This window comes from Anoplopoma fimbria, chromosome 17 (genome assembly GCF_027596085.1).
Source record: "Anoplopoma fimbria isolate UVic2021 breed Golden Eagle Sablefish chromosome 17, Afim_UVic_2022, whole genome shotgun sequence".
Lineage (NCBI taxonomy): Eukaryota > Metazoa > Chordata > Actinopteri > Perciformes > Anoplopomatidae > Anoplopoma > Anoplopoma fimbria.
The window spans coordinates 19,910,014-19,930,673 of record NC_072465.1 but is presented as its reverse complement, the minus strand read 5'-3'; the positions used below and the strand labels follow the sequence as shown (position 1 = coordinate 19,930,673).

General features: G+C 43.0%; 1 protein-coding gene across 1 annotated transcript in view; it reads left to right on the top strand.

Moving 5' to 3' along the window:
* gli1 (GLI family zinc finger 1) overlaps positions 1-15,315 on the top strand; it is a 51,539-nt gene extending 36,224 nt beyond the window's left edge. The window contains exons 2-13 of the mRNA XM_054616399.1: positions 2,066-2,176; positions 4,439-4,671; positions 5,251-5,352; positions 5,463-5,661; positions 6,301-6,469; positions 6,650-6,757; positions 8,439-8,579; positions 8,689-8,838; positions 8,982-9,146; positions 9,547-9,789; positions 9,929-10,232; positions 10,465-15,315. Coding sequence (XP_054472374.1) covers positions 2,106-2,176; positions 4,439-4,671; positions 5,251-5,352; positions 5,463-5,661; positions 6,301-6,469; positions 6,650-6,757; positions 8,439-8,579; positions 8,689-8,838; positions 8,982-9,146; positions 9,547-9,789; positions 9,929-10,232; positions 10,465-13,031 — 4,452 coding nt within the window. The 5' untranslated portion in view covers positions 2,066-2,105 and the 3' untranslated portion in view covers positions 13,032-15,315. The remainder of the gene's footprint in view (positions 1-2,065; positions 2,177-4,438; positions 4,672-5,250; positions 5,353-5,462; positions 5,662-6,300; positions 6,470-6,649; positions 6,758-8,438; positions 8,580-8,688; positions 8,839-8,981; positions 9,147-9,546; positions 9,790-9,928; positions 10,233-10,464) is intronic.
* The last annotated feature ends 5,345 nt before the right edge of the window (positions 15,316-20,660 follow it).

Below are 20,660 nucleotides of genomic sequence, written 5' to 3'. Positions count from 1 at the left end.
CACACACACACACACACACACACACACACACACACACACACACACACACACACGCATTCACACACACATTCTCTGCAGACTTGGTGGCCACTGGATTATTATGCTACCCCCTGGCGGGACTGACAGGTGTGTGTGTGTGTGTGTGTGTGTGTGTGTGTGTGTGTGTGTGTGTGTGTGTGTGTGTGTGTGTGTGTGTGTGTGTGTGTGTGTGTGTGACAGGCTGTCTGGCGACCCCTTCTCGGTATTTATGAGTTCTGGACAGCTGAGGTGCTCGGCGAGATCTCTATTTAGCGCTTCCGGCGAATTATCATACACACATCCGAAGCAGGCGCTGAATATATGCAATTAGCTCCCGGACCGCCCACATCATTTAGCCACTCGCTAACTTTGCGTATCAAATCCCCCTGGTGGCTTGTGGGCTTAAATAGGTCCCTACTGCCCTTTTAACACTTGTGCTACTACATAACAGGCCTGGCAACAGAGCTTTCATCTGCCTTGGAGACAGGAGCTTTCCCAGTTTGGGTTTAAGCACTTGTCACATGAACAGCAGCAATGGAATATTTTGTTGTAAACATTTACTTTTGCATTTTTTTAAAAGTATTGCTACAAATCATCTAAAACAAAAACTAGACACATTAATTCTAGCGTGTTCAAGATAACAAATTGTGGTAGCTGTGACATCAACGTGTACAGTACTTATTTTGTCCTAATCACCTGTGTAAGCATGTAAGAGCCCACAGTCCTGACTATTAGTACCTGCACTGATGTGGTTGGATGTAATAAGCAGGTGCTTGTTTCCAGGATCTCTCAGCTAGAATTACCTTACACGTGCACTCCTGCTGAAAGATACCATCTCAATATGAGTTTCATACAAAAGATCGCTTTGTTCTACTGTCATTTCTCTCCGTTTATGTTCCTACCATCCCGCAACTATTTGTTTTTTTAAGCTTTGAGGCAGAACCCAGATTTTCTTCTTCTGCAGGTTTTCTCCGCGGTGATCGCTACTTTCCAGGATGGGAAGGTGCGGCGGGTTTTTAGTGTCAGTCAGCAGTGTTTGAGGTGCACAACTTTGTTTGGAGAAGAGAGAATACAGCCAAGCCCACTATTTGTGTCACAGGGTTTTGTCTAATCTGTGGGAGTGTGTCAGGGCACATCAGATGACCTGCTTTTAAAGACCAATTTGAAGAGTTTAGACCATTTAATGTTGCTATTAAGGGGACACTAATGTTCATTTTATGAGATCATATTAACTTAGGGATGTTTCATTATCTGAATGGGGCTTTAGATGCTTATATTTCTAATAATGTGTGACTGCAATAGGGGAACTCTAGCATTGTTTTCTCTCAAAGGAAACTCAATTCTCAGACATAATTTAACACTTAACCCACCTTGTAGCTGACCTTTATTCACCTTAACTGTTAACATACCTGTCATGGGGTTTTCCTCCAGTGCACCTGCAAACAGTATCTCATAATATTACACATTGTATGAGAACTTATGTCTATGAGCAGTGGTTTAGCTTTCATTTATAAATGATAAACTACAGTTATATAAAATTTTGCAGTTGATATTTAATATTCCAAACATAAACTAATCCAATGAAATCTGGTGGATTGAAGCAGGTATAGCGTCACCATTAACATTGCTCACTATGAGTGCTGTTGGTTTTTATTCGTAACTAAATGCGACTTCTAACCTGTATTTTAATTTCTGCAGGTTATATTTAAATGCAAGACTGCAGGACGTATTTTTCCTACGTGTTAAACTTTATTCCTACTGTGGTTTTTACATTTTTACTTTTACTTGAGTAATGAATTTAGTACTTTGTTCTGGCTTTGTTTAGAAAAAGTATGACTCAAACTTTTCACAGGGAGCTTGTTTTGCCCTTGAACTGTTTGGTTTGGTCTGTTATTAACAACCTACATCATCTTTTTTCTCTCTCCACCCAACCACAATTGTTTTTGTCCGTTTGCCTTTTCTTTGCAGAGAAGTTTAGTTTAGTTTGGTGGGGTTTGTTTGGGTTTCCTCATCTCACCCTAACCGTGTCCTTTACTTTGTGTGTCAGGTCCAGGCTGTACGGGGAGCAGTAGGTCTCTGGAGCTCCAATGCCAGTGGACATGCAGCCACACCAGGGGCTGTACCACTACGAGACCTCACCCAGCCAGCCCTCCAGAGGGTAAGACAGCAGTTAGCTCATCGCTCACTCATCGCTCTGTGGCTGCAATTTAACCTCCATTTGTAACGGTGAATTATGTGAAAACAGTTTCCCATTAGAGAAATATAAGGAATAGTGCAACATTTTGGGAAATTCGCTTATTTCCTTTCTTTCCAAGAGTTAGATAAGATCAAACTTATTTTATCAATGAGTCGATGATAACACTGTCAATGACGAGTTCACAGTTAGAGTAAGGTTATCTTTGTCTATTTTAGCACATAAAGGGAAATAGGGGGTAAAGCAAAACTGTTACTGTCCAAACTTCAGGCATTGCGCATGTTTGGTAACAACTTAAAAAAACATTTTATTTATTGTTTTGGTTGTGCGGTTCTATTTAGTTTTTTTTAATATATAGAATATTTCTTTTTTTAATTCCACTTCCATTTTTGAATATGATTAAGAATTAAAATTGCATTGCTCTTTGCACTTGCATTATTTTGTATGCCATTATAAAATAATTATATCAATGGCATAAAATGGTTCTTAAAGTGACAATAATATCATTCATTGCATTTATTTCTGAGATGATACATCATCCAACAAAATTAGTAGTAATATTGTGAAAGAGCAGTTTTTTAAAAGCTTTTCAAAACCAATTCAAAGTGCTAAAGTTAAACCCGTTGGAATAACAGACTTTCAGTGCCACTTGAGGACAAACTATGTTATGTTGATAATTTCTGACTTACCTCAACAACATGCCAACAAATACAACACTACCAGTATATCTGTGAGAGCAAATATCAGTCACTGTGGGTCCAGCAGATCAATAAGTTGTCATTGTCATTGCGCCTGGCCCAAAGTGAACTATGAGCGCTGCCCCTAAAATCACAAAATTGTTGCCTCTGTACAGGGTTGACATTGTGACAATACATTTTCTAACTCTGGGCATGGCCAAGCTAGCTGTTCAGACACTGTTCCTATTTTAAAGCACACAGATATTCTGAGGTTGCAGGTCTTGCTGCAATTGTCGTGGACGCAGCGCTCAGCTCAGTCCCTCACTCCTCCCCCCTCTACCTCCCTCCCTTCCACATGCCACCCAGGTTGCGGGTGGACTCGGCCTCTCTCTGACAGCTGCTAATTACAGGCTGACCAGGCCCCGCTGCGCTCTGCATGACTGCCTCGCGCCCCGCTCAGGTTACCCAGTGAGGGAGAAACAGAGAGAGATGGAGAGAAAGGTGGGCTGGTCAGGACAGAGAAAGACAGAGGAGCAGAAAGGGAGAGGAAGGGAGGAAGAGGAGATAGAAAGTAACAGAGAGAGAGAGAGAGAGAGAGAGAGGGAGGGGGAGAAACAGAGGAGTGGAACAGAAGGGGTGAATGGGAGAAGAGAAAGGGAGAAAGGAGTGAGAATGGGAGGGAGAGGTAGAGTCGGGGGGGGGGGGACCAGCACAGTGGATTAGAGGGGGACAGATTAAGCTCCTGTGTGGAATACACGTTGTGGTGAAAGAATTAAAGACCTGAAAGGACGACTTAGGAGGAGGTGGATAGATGAAGTCTGCCCCGTTAGGAGAGGAGCGAGATGGGACAGAGAGAAGGAGAAAAAAAGAAGAGGAGAGACCGATTTTGAACTGACCAGTGAGACTGAGGGAGAAGGTCAGAGAAAACATTTAAATTCATGCGAGGGCTGGAAAGTTCCATTGAAGCTTCTCTTCTCTAGTTTGGTGGGGGAAAACCCGGATGAGTAAGTTTCCACAGTGAAGACCGACACGAGGGCTTTACTCCATCTAGTGGGGAGAACCAGACAGCACAAGGCAGTGCTTCAGTCAGGGCACCACCTCTAAAAAGTTACTATAAATGTTTTAGCTCATAGATAAGGTGATATTTATAGAAGCTTTTCAATCAGCACAATCTTCTCGCATTATCTAGGCCCAAAAAGACAAAGAAAACACAATATTATTTTAATGTGTATTTCTCATTTATATTTATTTATATACTTACTTTAGGGTCCCAAATATGCACGCCTACCACTGAATATGTTCCCCTGTGAGGCTTTCTGCCTTTCAGTGACACTCTTAAACGCTATATTTTTATTTAGTTAAAAAAAAGTACAATGTTTCAAGCCAAAATTTCGCTCTTAATCATGTTGATAGCGGAGTAGGAATTTTAAAAAGAGAGAATACTGTTGCACCACATTCTACTATTTCTACAGCTCCTATCACGTCTTTTTGCTGTTTCCACTTTTTACAATAACTTGAGATTAATGATGCATTTCTATGATGTCTGCAGCCTCGTCTCATCGGACCAGTCTCCCTACAGCGATGCGTCCTCGCTGCGTGCCCCGCTCCTCAACGGCCCCCCCCAGGACTGCCGCGCTATGTACAATCCCATGACTCCCAGTATGACTCATGGATCAGGACCAGGACAGGGGATTGGCCACTGCATGGATCAATATATGAGGCCCCCTCAGGCCCCGCCGCCACACAGTATGATGGGCCACAGGGGCATGCCGCCCACAGAGGGTGAGTCAGAGTATCTTTTACATCTCCTTAATCTCACAGCTGTTACTGGTTTGGACTTAAAGATACCTGAGAAGAAACAGAGACTACCCAGATTTCTACAAAAGTGAAAGATCAAGTCAACAGAAGGCCGGTTGTACTGCTGAGATGTAATCTGTTACTCCGAGAAACAGCAGCTTGGGTTTACCTTAATTACTCAGTTAATTCACTTGAAGCACATCTGATGGAGCAACATGCAAAACTAAAAAAAAACTAAAAGTAAAGGGTTGCAGGGCAGTTGTTGCTCTTCCTCACTTGTCATTACATAAAAGCTAGATTTTACAAGTGCTTCTTGCTGTTTAATCTTTAAATGACGGGCTGATGTGAGGCCAAACTCAATGCAAGTGTCTGTCTTTTCTTGCTGGACCATTCAGTGCTTGTTAGATGCACACGGCTGCAGGTAAACATGATTATTTAAACATGTGACACACAGGGCTACACCAGGAGCTACAGAAACCCAGAGGCTAACAAACTAAGAGACATTAATGTGAATCTTTGTAGTGGTATGTTTAAATGTTTCTTTCTGTCCTTTCTGTCCAACAGGTGGCAATAGCTCCCCCTACTGTAACCAGAACAACATGATGTCCTCTCATCACAACTTCTGCCAGATTCAGCCTGGCTCTGATCAGATCGGTTCAGGTGATGGTAAGTTAAAACTCCCCACGCTTTCCTTTAAATACAAATCAGTTCTCTAAAAAGATTTTGTACCATCATAGCTAACCCTCCTTCTCTTGCTGTCCTCTGTTCCCCTTCAGGCTCGAGGTTCTCCACGCCTCGTTCCATGCTGAAGCTGAGTAAAAAGAGAGCCCTGTCCATCTCTCCTCTGTCTGATGCCAGTGTGGACCTGCAGACGATGATCCGGACATCACCCAACTCCCTGGTGGCCTTTGTCAACGCTCGCTGCAACCCTAACGGGGCCAGTTCCTACGGCCACCTCTCTGTGAGCGCCATGAGGTCAGATATTTCACCATTCCACAAAAAGCAATATCCATTTCTTTAGACTAGTAATGTCTAATATTAAAGGTAATGGATTAAAAGTATCTGCTGCACATTCCCTGATGTTAAAAAACAACATAATATACAATGTTTTACTTTGAGGCATGAAGTTTGATGCTCTCCTCTCTCCTAATTTGGCAACTTTAGCACACACATATGTATCACTTAACATCATCTTCTAATTTCAAACACCATCTAGCCTGAGCTAGCCACCACAGATGGCTAAAAACAGACAACAAATGCAGGTGAATTGCAACAAAATAAATAATAAATGAAAACTTAACAGTGGTTGGTGGCTGCAAGCTAGCTGGGCGTTACTCAACAGAGTAATTTTACTATTTACACACATGTAGACAATTACACCAAAAATGCAAATGTGAAAAATAAAATTGCAATAATGATAAGTTACATATTTCAGTATTGAGAGAAAACAAGATTACCCTTGTTTATCCGCCCAAGAAAGTGTCCAAGTTCACCTAAATATTTTCATATTTCCATGGGTTTTATTAATTTTGATTGATTTAAATATCTCACCAATTCCATCATCATTTATTATCCTAAAGTTGTCATAATATTGTTTTCTGTGTTACTCCGCAGCCCGTCCCTCGGCTATTCCAGCAATATAAACTGCCAATCCAGGCATCAAGGGTCCATGTACGGAGGAGGCGGGGGGACACACCTGGGAGGACACACACCAGGTCCCTGCCAAGCTTCCCGCTTACCGCCCCACAATCCTCGGCTGCACGCTCCACCCAAGCATGGACACGTAAGACTCACTATTCAAAGCACTCCAAGCAAATCATCAGTGTAAACCAGGCTTGATATTTCCGGGGAGAGGAAAGATGGGAAAACTGAAAAAGAAGCTAAAAATCTGTGTTAATTTTATGATTGTTAATGTCTTTGAGAGACAGAATCAATAAGGTGATAAGATGGGGTTTTTTTGTAGCTGAAGACAGAGCCAGGGCTGGGAGGTCTGATGGATGGCATGAATGTAAAGAGCCTGGAGGAGAGGTCAGAAGGAGACGTGGCCAGTCCTTCTTCCACCGGAACGCAGGTGAGGAAACGCTCTTATTCTCAAAGGGAGTTTTCACCTTTTCACACTTACATTGTTGGCATTAGATTTGTAAAAATACACATTCTGCACTACAATTCTGTCTTTGTAGTGGCAGCTTGTTTAAAACCTTCTTCACCACTTCTTGTAAGATGTAGACTACTACGTCCAACTCAAACCTGCTCCTCAGCAGGCTATACTTTTCATCGTCAGCTATTCAATGATAAGGCTCGTAGTGCATCAAAAGTAGTTTATTCCATTTTAACAAAAGGTAAACAAAAATATATCCATACCCAATAATAAAATCAAAACTGACCTTCTGCTGGCAATGAATAAAATACAGTCTACAATCTGCGGTCAGAAAAAATGTTTCTCCACATCCTGCTCCATCATACTTAACTAGCACTAACTCCACTTAAAGGAGCCAATCCAAAAGTATCCAATAGCAGGACAGACTAGAGAAGCTTTCATCTTAAAAGGGCAAAAACACACATCAAAGCACATTTTGCAACATGACCAATAACCTTAATTATATTGTATGTTAAACCTTTTAAAGGGTATAACACAAATTACTTTTGCAATAAAAAATAAATACAAAAATGTAAACAATATCACATGGCTCTTACAGTCTTGTTGACCATTGTCCGTCAGCATGCAAAGAAAGTTCTTTGTTTGCAGCTTTCATTATCTATTTTCATGTAGCACTAGTTCATCACAGTCGAACACTACTGGCTGATAGCTGATATGTAGATTCACCTGTTATATAAGTTGTTCACATGTTTGTACACAGGTGCAATTTTGGGTGGTAAAAAAATGGTGGGGTAAGAACTTTGCACGGATGCAAAACTAACAACACAATTTGTCACATTGTGCTATTTCCCATTTTCCACATAGTTTAACACAAGTGATAATCAATCCACTGAGCACATACCTGTTCTCCTCAACGCCAGATTCCCCATTTGTTATACCACGTTGTCCTGCTGGTGTTCATGTTTGGTAATCCTCTCAGGAACATTTCTTAGATCCTGATGTATCATCATCTCCGAATAACACACACAGCAAGAGCGTTTCTTTTGGGGGGGCCATTTTTTCCTCCACCTTAAATGTGATATTTTTTACGAGCGGTTTGGTTTAGCGGTTGTAACGCTATCCCGCGGCTGGAGGGCACTAAGATGTTAAAACAAAAGTTTGTCTTCAGAAGGCAGATTTTCAAATTTGTGCTGTAGACGATGACCCAAAGTTACAATCTTATTTTTAATAATGACAACTACGAGAAAATGACGACTTCTCAAACAGCCAATCAAATTGCAGCGGTTCAAAAGGTAGTCTGCCTCACTTTTCGTCAAATTTGAGACATCTGCTTTCATTGCCGAAGACTCTGGGCATGCCCATTGGTGTTTTCCGACACTCGACTGCCTCTCTAGCCAAACACAATTAAAACACTTTTATAAAACTATGGTATCCAGCCACTTGAATACTGTAGTAGAATAATGATAAATATCAGCAGGAAAATTAATGAATTATTTAATTATATTTTTCATTATACTACCTTGCGCCACTAAAAACACACTTTTTCTGTTGTAAGAAGGTTTGGGCTTTGTTATACTTGTCAAAAATAACCTTTATTTGTACACATTTCATCTTGACCCATACGTTTCTGGTTTGTACCCATGTGTTTCATCAGGACCCTCTCCTGGGTCTACTGGATGGCAGAGATGACTTGGACAAGGACGACGGGAAGCCTGAACCAGAGGCCATCTATGAGACCAACTGCCACTGGGAGAGCTGCACCAAGGAATTTGACACACAAGATCAGCTAGTTCACGTAAGACATAAATCAAACGCAAAAAAGCAGGAAAAATACAGAATTTTAAACAAAAAAAAGGATCTACAGTACACCACTCTGATTAATAATGAGAATCTCTATTTAACAGCACATCAACAATGAGCACATCCATGGAGAAAAGAAGGAGTTTGTGTGTCACTGGCAGGAATGCTCTCGAGAACAGAGGCCTTTCAAAGCCCAGTACATGCTGGTGGTTCACATGCGCAGACACACAGGAGAGAAGCCACATAAGTGCACTGTGAGTGTATCTTTAGTCTCAGTCTATGTACTTTCTTTCTCTCTGTTCCTATATCTGTTTTCATTTGGCTTTTAGAAGTTGTTCTCTTTTATTGCAACTTGGCGGGTGTTATAAAAAACGTTCTGTGTCTTTCTGTTTTTTAGTTCGAGGGCTGTAACAAGGCCTACTCTCGCCTGGAGAATTTGAAGACCCACCTGCGCTCTCACACTGGAGAGAAACCGTACGTGTGTGAGCATGAAGGCTGCAACAAGGCCTTCTCCAATGCTTCAGACCGGGCCAAGCACCAGAACCGAACTCACTCCAATGAGGTACTGTAGTGTGCAGCACTGAAAAGAAATAAAGTGCAATACAATAGTTTAAACAATACCTTGACAACTGGCTTTGTAGGGTACATTTTTAAACCTGTAGTAAACGATAATGTATCTTTCCAAGGAAAACTGATTGATTCATGTTTTTGTATTCGGTATTTTAATATAAAAATAATTCAATAAGTTAATATAGGAGTCTTATAGAGATCCACTCTTCAGCAAATATTTTTGATGTCCATAATGTCAGCTACAGCAAATTATGAAAAATAAACCAACATTACTTTGTATTGAGCCAAGAATGGTCAGTTTCACAAGTATAAGTAAAGTCAGTTTTGGTTCACAAGACTGTGCACAGGCAATCAAGAGTTTGTGTACTGACAGGTGCTTTGCTCTTTCACAGAAACCTTATGTATGTAAGATCCCCGGCTGCACTAAGCGGTACACAGATCCAAGCTCTTTGCGTAAACATGTGAAGACGGTACATGGCCCTGAAGCCCACATCACCAAGAAGCATCGTGGAGACACAGGACCTCGACCCCCTGGTTCAGCTATGACCCCCGGAGGCCAAAACTCTGAACTACTGCTGGAGAAAGAGGAGACACGCAGGGAGGACTGCAAGCTGTTGGCTCCTGAGACTGCTCTGGTGAGTGATACATTTTATTTATGACCTCTAAGATCCTTTAAATTCAAGAGAATAAGCAAAGCTCAAATGTTAAATCACTACATTAATAGGTCTGACGGAAAAGGGTTGTCATGGTGATACGTTATATCACTTCTTTCAGAAATCCCAGCCAAGCCCTGGTGGTCAATCATCCTGCAGTAGCGAACGTTCTCCGCTGGGGAGCGCCAACAACAACGACAGCGGGGTTGAGATGAACCTAAACGCAGCTGGCAGTCTGGAGGATCTCACAGCACTGGAGGATGGAGTTGCAGGTGGAGGAGGGGAGCCAGTCGGTGTAGCAACAATGGGGATGTCAGCTCAGGCTTTGAAGAGGCTGGAGAACCTGAAGATTGACAAGCTGAAAAACATCCGCAGGCCAACGCCACCCGGCCGCTGTGCCAATAGCAAGCTACCTGCACTTCCTGGTATGTTCTGAATGACCGAATAACTTGATATTCAGAACTCTGGTGTGGGCGTAGTCTTTGTTTATATTGGTAAAGTCTGAATTGTTACACAAAATAGAATATTTTAACTGGGCTGAATAATTATAAATTACAACATAACTGACCTTTGATTGCTTTCAGTCGGACATCTAAATTAACATCCTTTGTTGGTATTGACAAACTGCTTCTAAGCTTGTGGATTGTTCGCTTTCAGGTCCAGGAGAGAATATGGGAATGTGTGCACCTTCTCCACTTCTCTCAAATCGCCGAGTTATGGAGCTGTCCAATCACGAGTTAGGAGGCGGCACATCGATTGGCTGCTCTTCTAACGACAGGAGGGGTAGCGGCACCAGCAGCCTTAGCTCAGCATACACCGTCAGCCGCCGGTCCTCCATGGTGTCTCCGTACTTGTCCAGCCGGCGCTCCAGTGAGGTCTCACAAATGGGAGGGACGGGAGGGGGAGGATGTCACCACCTCAGCCCGGAGCAGAGCGGGGCAGACCCCCTGTCTCCGGAGACCAATCGGAGGGGCGCTCCATGTCCCGGAGGAGGAGGAGGAGGATTGCCGGGGCTTCCTAATTTAACACCGGCCCAGCAATACAGCCTTAAGGCCAAATATGCAGCAGCAACTGGTGGACCACCACCTACTCCTTTACCCAATATGGAGCAGCCAGGCACTCCAGCTAGAAGAGGAGGTGTTTTGAGTGAGTACCAGGGTCAGCCTCTGCCTCCCTTCCTTCAACAAGGTGGTCCCCGCCGGCACAGTTCCAACACAGAGTACGGCACTGGTGTTATCTACCCTCACCAGGCTCCGGGTAACAACAGCAGGCGGGCCAGTGACCCGGTTCGATCAGTAGCAGATCCACAAGCTCTCCCCAAGCGCTTCAACAGCCTTAATAATGTAGCCATGATGGGCAGAAGGAACGCTCTGCATCACCGTGGCTCTGACACCAGTCTATCCCGCCACCTGTACTCCCCTCGGCCCCCTAGCATTACAGAGAATGTAATGATGGAGGCCATGGGTATGGATTCTCACCTTGCCCCTGTTGATGGCAGGGATCGTTCCATGATGATGCCCCCCGGAGAGAGGAGCTTCATGGGATACCAGCAGCAGCATCAAACTCTTGGAGGAGTTGGAGGTTCTCTTGGAAACCAACTGTCCCCGAGCCATGACTCTCTGAGCTGCCCAGACCAGGGTTACATGCAGGGGCACTACCAGAACCAGGGAGGGGAAGTCACCTCCAGGGTTGGTGGAAATCCAATGGGCCAAGCACGGCCCATTCACTCAGAGGGCATGTCTAATACACTTCTCCAGCAGGCCGAGTACAGTATGAGCACCTGCCAGCTCAGTCCCTCAGGCGCTCATTACCCTAGCATTGGTCAGGGTGGTGACGCTGGAGGCCCTTGGAGTGATTCCCACAGCCAAATCCAAACGTCCAACCACGCTATCCAGAACCAGCGAGGAATGCAGTATTCAGATCCTAGCCTGCAGCCTCAACAGACACAGGCACACTTTAACAATCAGACAGGCCTCTACAACAGTCCTGATGGAACCCACAAACTCATCATCAAGCCGGAGCAGCAGTTCCACCCGGGGATGGGAGGCGGGAACGCCTGTCAAAGTGCAAAGCTCCAACAGCAGCGGATGCTCCTCCAGCAACCTCAGGGTTACTCACAACAAACGGGCCAGGTCCTGATGAGGAACTCCAACAATCCCAGCTGTGACTTTCAAGGGCAGAGCCAGAGCTCCTTCCCCAGTGGAGGGGGCTTGAGCCTGGGCTGTGCTGGCACCGTGCTCGCCGATGGGCAGAGGTCAGAAACCCCAATGTTGCAGGTGAAGGAGATGATGGTGAGGAACTATGTTCAGTCCCAGCAAGCACTCATGTGGGAGCAGCAACAAGAACAGCAGCAGAGTGGAATAAAACCTCCTCCTCTATCTGATAACATGGACATGAGTGCCCAGACAGCCATGATGCAGCAAAGCCCACAGCACCAAAACCAGAATCTTTACTCAAGCCAGCCCTATCCGTCCTACCCGAACCAGAACCTGGTCATGAGCCCTCCGGCCCACAGCAGAGGACCCAGCTCTGTGACACCTAAAGACCAGCAGCTGACAGGTCTCCAAGGCTCGTGCTATGGCCAGGAGATGGTGGTCCCGAGGCCCCCTCAGGGGCGAAAACCTCTCAGCCGCCAGAACAGCCTGTCACAGGTGGGAGGAGGCTACCTGGGTAGCCCACCCCACCTCAGCCCTGTCCACTCCACTACCAGCCCCAGGCGAGTGGTCCGACTTCCTCCAGTTCAGCATCCACAGCACCAGCAAAATGAAATGTTTTCGCCGTCCAATAACAACATGTACTATTCAGGCCAGATAAACATGGATATGGAGAAACACATGGACGCCCAGAATGGACCTTGTCTCAACCAGCAGCACAGTATGGGGTCCAACCTGGACCCAACAGGTGGCACAAAGCCTTCCCCCATGACTCCTTATCCTGAATCTGGCCCCATCTCCAATGCCTTAGAAAACCTGGACCTGGATAATGCTCGCATAGACTTCACCTCCATCATTGACGATGCTGAGTCTTCCTCATTCAGCCCAATCAACAATCCCCTTCAGGGCCAGCTGGGGTCTTCCTCCCAGGCCACATCCCGCCTCACCACCCCCCAGACTTCTGTCAGCCTAGCTCCAGGCTCTGGTCTATCCAACATGGCTGTAGGCGACATGACGTCCATGCTTACCTCGCTGGCTGGGGAGAATAAATACCTGAACACACTGTCTTAGAAGAAAAGACTTTGGGGCATTTTTTCCCCAGATTAACAATCAAGTAGAGAGGCCTTGGCCAGTTCTTAATGTTTTAATTGAGATCCCACATGGAAATGTATGAAACCCAGTATTCAGGGGTAACCGGCATGGGGTTTAAAACACTCAAATGCTGTTGCTTACGGGACATTGCAAGAATGTTCAGTTCTGGTAAGACAGACAAACTTTTGCATGGATCATTTCATGTAATGGATAAGTATTCTGGGCTGTTACATCCCCATAAGCCTTTTTAGGTAAATCCATCACATTAGCCCTTATTTGAGCCGGGATCCTGAACTCATAAGGGGTCTGTTGCTACTGGATACCAGGAATAATGATATCTTGTAATGCATTTTGGTTGCAAGTTGAGACAAAGCTATTGATGTGATCCCATCACAGGTTTTGAAATTGTAAGAACCCCCACCCGAAACCTTAAAACCAAAGGTGCCTGATCGACCTCCCTCGCCGTATTGTTCCTTCGCTGCCTTGGTACTTGGTATTTTTCTGTGGCTTTCTGTAAGACACAGAGCTATATGCCTGATAAGAAACTGACACTGAACTTTTTCCAAACAGGCATTCCAGTCACATGGTGCTGTGGCAACGGTGGAGCAGAGAAGGATGCATGTAAATAAGTTTTATATACATTTATATATGTTGTGTACATGACAATGACACAGTGGATTAATCATCCCCCGTCTTGTAATAGACTGCTAGGATTCTGAAGGCCCAATGTTCAGACGGGAGTTTGTAAGATGGTTGTTTGAAGAGCTGAGTGAAGCCTTTAAGATGTGCTTTTAGTGTTTGAGAAATCATTTCTCCGTGCTACTAAATATTAATCTGTATTGCTAGGGATTTCTTCCTTCATCATGAGCAACACACTCTTTATAGCTGCATATCAGTATTCCCACAACTGCACAAATGCAGTCACAGACACACACACAGTCTACACACAGACACTCAGGACTTGTTGGTGTTTGAATCTTTTGGTGTTCAGGTCACATGTATGTTTTAATTGCCTTTCCAGACAGAGAGTTTGCACTCCATATGTTTACTGTAAGTGTTCCTGAAGCAGCTGTGTACTTATATTTTTCAGTGGTGCTTATAACTGCAAAACAGAAAGTTCCTTGCTCTTGTAAAAGGTACACTCACAGGGGATAAAGAGTAAAGCTCAATTATAATATGTGTGCAGCAGTCCCCTCTACATTACAGTATGTCTGATATACTCAGCCATTAACCTGACCCACGACTCGTACATGACCCAGCTGAGGATGGCGGCTATTCTGAATGAAACCCGAGTCGGCTGGTTTGTATCTATTAACAGATCTCTAATAGTTGCCTATGTTTGAGAAACTGAGGTACATTCATAGTTCGGTGCTGCTGCACTTTGGCTCTAATCCCAAAGAAGAGTTATAAGGAAAATTCTGCATTACTAATTGAGGATAGGGGATCAAGAAGCAGGAGTTTTTTTTCAATCGCTGCCACTGTAGTAAAATCCATATTGTCCTGGGTATAATGAGGTACTTTTTTTTTGCGTCTATCGAGCTGTTTTAACACAGAGAAAGACTGCAGATCTTTGTAGGAGAACTAATTTTACACTGTGGCTTTGCACTGACTACAGCACTGTGTGGAAAGGTCTCTGTCTCTTATGGCTATTCACATGAACCTCATTTTGATAGCGATAAAGAATTATCACAGTATTTTTTAATAGTCATTCAAGAACACATCTGAGCACAGCTAGACTTATTAAAGCCACACTAATGTATTGCAGAAGCATTTCACAAGACTTTTCAGCATTAACTAGCAGCGTCACTTCAAAGTTTACTAAGCATTAGCGGGACTGAACATTTCTTCATTTTGGAAAAAGTGTACAACCTACCAAAGACACCTTAAAATGACTGAGATAAAGATGCACAAATAGTCTATTTTAACACAACACTAACACTAGCAATAAGGGCATGAACATTGAATGGTAGTGCTGATCTTTAGAATGTATGAGATGTTTTGTATAAAATTATCTTTTTATATTAATGAACTTTATGGATGTTGCCTTCTATGTGTGCGTTTTTTTGTTTTTTATAACTGTCATCCTTCATTCTGACTTTTTTGCTGGCAAAAGAATATTACCTTTAGCAACTAAAAGCTATACTAGTAGCATTAACTACAATAGACAAAAGCCAAGTGTTATATTTTGTGTACAATTTTCTACATTTTTATACAAATGTGCTATATTTTACCAGTTTATGAATAAAGATGTTCAGCGGGATGGATGCAGAAAGTTTGTCAAACTTTTTTTTCACACCTGTTGTTGTAAGGTGATGTTTTGATCCAACACACAATCAAATGCTGTGATATGCCAAATCTGCACATTGTACACATCTAAAAGGTTTAAAGTAAAGATACGGGTATAAACGCCTGCTCCTCTGGAGGACAGTTGTTTCTCTGCCCTGTGGATGAATGCAGTGACGTCTTTACTCCAATAGAGTGCAGTACAGCCCGAGCAACCAACACTATTTCTCTTTCATTCACAACAAATGAAGCCCCCACAGCAAAACTTGAATGCTGCACACACCGCTTCATCTATCAGCCCTGTAAGCAGTCAAACTATATGCTGTGAAACTGTTAGTGCGAGAAAATAATATAGCATATAATATAATGTCACAGCTACTATGGACACAGAAAACCTTGAATCTTAAAGTCTCGCTTTAGATGTACCAGATTATAGGTACGTCACAAATAATCCCCGTAGGCAGTTAAACTCTATTCAGCATAATTGTGATCCAAAAACATTTTACCCCAAAATGATTGAAAGTCTAACCAACCAATCAAGCAGATGACATTTATCCTAAATAATCTGTCATTTTGAACCTTTCCTAATTGGAAAAACCTCTTGTTATGACTATGAATCAGACCTGCATGTTACTGCAGTCTATTAAGAGCTCCAGTGATCTGCTAGGCCGCTACAGTCAGTAAGTGGATGAGCATTAAAACTGGCTGCTCTTGGTGACATCAGTGCTGGACGGGCTGTCTGTGGTCAGTGGGGACTGGCATTGTGGGCCGCTGGATGCTGTAAGAAAGAGCAACTACACGAGGCTTATAAAATATTATCAACATGACATCTAGAAGACATGAAATAAGAGGCTGGTGGGAAAGATATGGGAGTAACGTTTTAAATGATACTATACAGCAGGGGTTTCCCAATCTTTGGCTTGTGACTAAAATTAAGTGATGTTTATTTGTGACTTCACATCACAGGATATGGTGGTGTGGAAGTGAGTTATGAGCAGTACAACCAAAGAGTGATTTTTTTCCAGAAAAATAATAAACTTAATTATTTGTATTTCTCCTCTCTGTCATTCATCCCTTTAATCAGCCTGTGATAATGAAATATCCTTTGAACCATTGCTGTACACTTATTCAAACTAGGTATATCACAACAAAGTAAAACTAATAGCTCCATTATGAATATTTACAACCTTATTTAAATTAGGTAATTACAATATGGCTTCTGAAAAAATGAATTTCTAAATGTCTTGTGGAGCAGTTTTCCAAATTTGAAATTGTGTGACAAACATAGTCTGTATTAATCATCGGTAACCATAGCAACAGTACCTACATCTGCTACCTACAACCTTAACTAAAAGCAAACTTCCTTCTGATTTGAACACACCTATGGGGAGTGAAAAATACACTCAAATATTAAACCACCTTTATAAGAATATCCTGATATAGAAACTAAAAGTCTTTTCCACCTTGTCCTTTATTTTCATCTCTTTGTATAACAGTATAAAGTAAAGCTGACGCTGTACTTTATACTGCTAGGTTTAGTGAACTTTTATAGTAACTTTTTTAATGTGATATTTTTAAAATGGTATCACCACCATTACTTTTTACAGCGTTGGCTCCTATTTGGTCCGGGGGCCCCAGTGCGCTCGGTCTATATTGGCATTGTGGTGTTGTGGCATGGCACAGTAGACTCACGGCAGCCACTACAGCCTGGCAGGGATGCTGAAGTTGACTCATTCGCTCCAAAGCAAGGGGAAGTACTCCTGACAGACTACTGATCTGCAGTCTGGCATGTCCATATTTGTTATTTTAAGCAATAGCTTGATCTCCACAAAAAGGTCAAATAGGGTGTCTCCTATCAGCTGATAGGAGATTAAAAGAAGAATAGCATAACTGAGTAATTCACACTTTTATGGCTGCATGTTGAATCCACACATTTGTGAAAATATTAGTGCAAGAAACAACCAAAGTTACAGCTACTACCCAAAGGCCTACACCTTGGTACAAAGAAGTAACCCTTTAGATTTAGCAGATTAGTATATAAAGGAAGGCTACATCAAAAATACGTAGTCCTTCAACACATCAAAAGTCCTGTTCACTCATTTGAAACTACATTCGTCGTTGCAATGAGGTGCACAAACTTAAATAAATCAGAAAAGGCTATGTTTTTTCAAAGAAATGATGGATGTTAATATTGAATATCTTTGCTGTATTTGTTTAATGTTTAACTTTGCTCCGTATTTGACACAATAACATACATCTCGGATCTAAAGCACATTGACCTGAACTGATTCTTTTCCTGGAAACATTGTCTCGTCTCCTGCCTCGGGTCAGAGTGATTGTTACGCATAGCTTCTTTTTTTAGAGTGTGTGTGTGTGTGTGTGTGTGTGTGTGTGTGTGTGTGTGTGTGTGTGTGTGTGTGTGTGTGTGTGTGTGTGTGTGTGTGTGTGTGTGTGTGTGTGTGTTTGTGCGTGTGTGTGTGTATTTTTAAACCACATTCTTGAACATGTTTGAGTTAGACTCTAATGTAAAAAGTTGGACGGCACTGATGCAAAGACAGTGTTTGTGACTCTCTACAATGTGATCTCTCCTCTTTTCGGTAGAGTTACAAATGGAAATGCCAAAATAAGAGTTTTTTCAAATGCAAAGAAGTGGGCAGCATAATGACTTTTTCTCTTTTCTTGTCTTGCCATTCAGAGGGAGGCTTTTCTTTTCCTTTGTCACTTAGGTTGGCATATAATTAACTCCTGCTTAATATGCTGTTTAAGGGCTCTCCTCCCCATGCAAGAAGCTTTGAACCCATAGACCACAGTCAGGGACAAAACCCCAGTGGGACTGCTTCCTCCATGCTCCTCCTAGTGTGTGTGTGTGCATGTGTGTGTGTGTGTGTGTGTGTGTGTGTGTGTGTGTGTGTGTGTGTGTGTGTGTGTGTGTGTGTGTGTGTGTGTGTGTGTGTGTGTGTGTGTGTGTGTGTGTGTGTGTAAGGAAGAAGTAGTTGTTTTAACAAGACAGTAGAAAGCTAAAACTACCACCACTTTGTACTTATTTTACACTGCACAACTATTAAACTAAAATAAGACTGTGCACAAACATTAACTATTGTCCATCAGAAATCAAATGAATAAACACTTTAAATGGTGCGTAATTAAGTTAATCTAAAAAACAAAAGTGCAGTAGAATACAGGTGAGTACTCTCTATCTTTGATTGGCTACAACCAGCAGTTCAAGTACAGTGTGGGAACTTTTAGGTTGAATAAAAAGCAAAACCTATACCTCTAAGTTTCAGGTGGCATTTAACAAGCTACAATTATTTATTACTACATTTACACAAATCAGGTCTGAGTCAGAAATGAACAGATTGTTTGAACTCAACTGAAATAAATTTAAAATGAAAAACACTTAACGTGAAGATGTGATACCCTGCGTTGGCACATATGACCATAAGTTTTTTTTTTAAAACAGCTCCCAGGACCTCTAAAGCACCTCTGCACCTCCGTGACCCTCATCTGTAGCAAAATGTATTGCCCCCCGCCCCCCTCCTCATCCACCTCCTCGCCTCCCTCCTTTTCTCCTCCCTCTCCTCTATCCATCCCTCCACAAAGAGCCGTGATGACCCTTCTGTCCCTGTCTTTCTTCGGCCCTCTGCTCCCTCCCCACCTTCAGGATGCTTTCTCTTCCAGAACCCATTAAGAGACAAACCCCCAGCAGCCATGATGGGTGAAGGAACGAATGGGGGGAGTATTTTGTTTTTTCAACATGAGCTGATACTTTGGGGAGAAAAAAAGGTCTTACTTAAAAATGTGACACTGAGCTCATGCGATGTTGGAAAAACAAACATGTTTGAGGTTGTTGGAGTTTTAACAGTTGTTAGCTGCACAGAAAGGACACTTCATTATGTCATAGAGTTTAATAAGTACTCTATTTATGCACTAAATTGGTTTATAATATATAAAAAATGAAAAAGAGGCTAGAAGGATTATGTTTTATTAGTGTAGTACTTTAGGGACTATAAGCAATTGTTTTGTAGCTGCTTTTTAAACTAATCTGGCTTTGATAGTGTAGTTAAAACCTACAATCATTGTTTAATTATAATATTGGCTACTCTTTGTGGGGGGGGGGGGTTGGGTTCTCAATTGAATCCTCAAGCACCTAAAAAAAATCAAAAAAAATCCGTGCAGGTAATCTAGTCTTTCACTTCACTAATCTGTCTCACAGTGTCAGATCCCCGTTTGTTTACTCCGCTCACACTCTCCAGCAGGACACATTATGCGCCGTGAAAAGCTACCCGGCTCAGTAGGAGGTGTGTGTGTGTGTGTGTGTGTGTGTGTGTGTGTGTGTGTGTGTGTGTGTGTGGGGGGGCACTAGAAAGCCAAGGTGGGGGTCCTGAACGCTTTGCTAGAGTTTTATATCGGATGTTTTTTTCAGTTGCAAAACAGATTACGGTCCAGGTTGCAACACAAAGGCCCGTCAATGCACCACTTCCTACAGCCGTCCAGGGGGGTGAATGGCGCACAGGACGGGGGTCCACTCCGGGGACACTCCACGCGCAGGTGCGACGCGCATAACAGTCGAGCCATAAAAACGTGAAGGAGGGAGTGGGGTGAGGAGGGGGTGAGGGGTGAGGGGGTTGTTGGTGGTCGTCGTCCCCCCCAAACATACCTGTTCTCATTAGGGAGTGTAAACCTCTTTGCGGGTGAACATGTAGCGAGGTGGAGGTGGTTAACAGCCCCATTTGCACCTCGTCGAACAAGCTTATAAAAGAAAAAAAAAAAGTGAAGACGTGTGATGAGTTTGTGCTGCAGCCTCAACGAGACGCACATTCACAAAAAGAAAATTCAAAAAAACATCAAAAGGAAACTATCAACAAGATGAATCTCTGAACATGTATTATCATGCATTCAAAAAAACAGATTAAACTGTAGACTAATGAAGCAGAATCAATGTGTTATAGAGATGTTTCTTTAGGTGATGCATGGAAGAAAAAGTAGTTTATTTAAAAAAAAAAAATGTAGATTGAGAAAGCTGGGACATGCTGGTACACTCTCTCTGAATGTTTTTTAGTCCATTTTTTTTTTAATAACTGATGGACTTTATGATATCAGGTCTAACCAGCATGGACTACTTGGTAAAGGAGGGAGGAAGGTGCAGGTCTACGATGCCAAGGCTGACCTCAGGGGCCAACCTCAGAACCTCTGCTGCTGACATCACTCCGCCTCACGACTCGTCGCCTCCGCCTGGAGTCCCATCAAGGTCTCCCGCTGTGACCGGAGACGATGCCTCATCACCATTCATTCTCCGGCAGGCGCTCGGGACAAACGCACACTCGC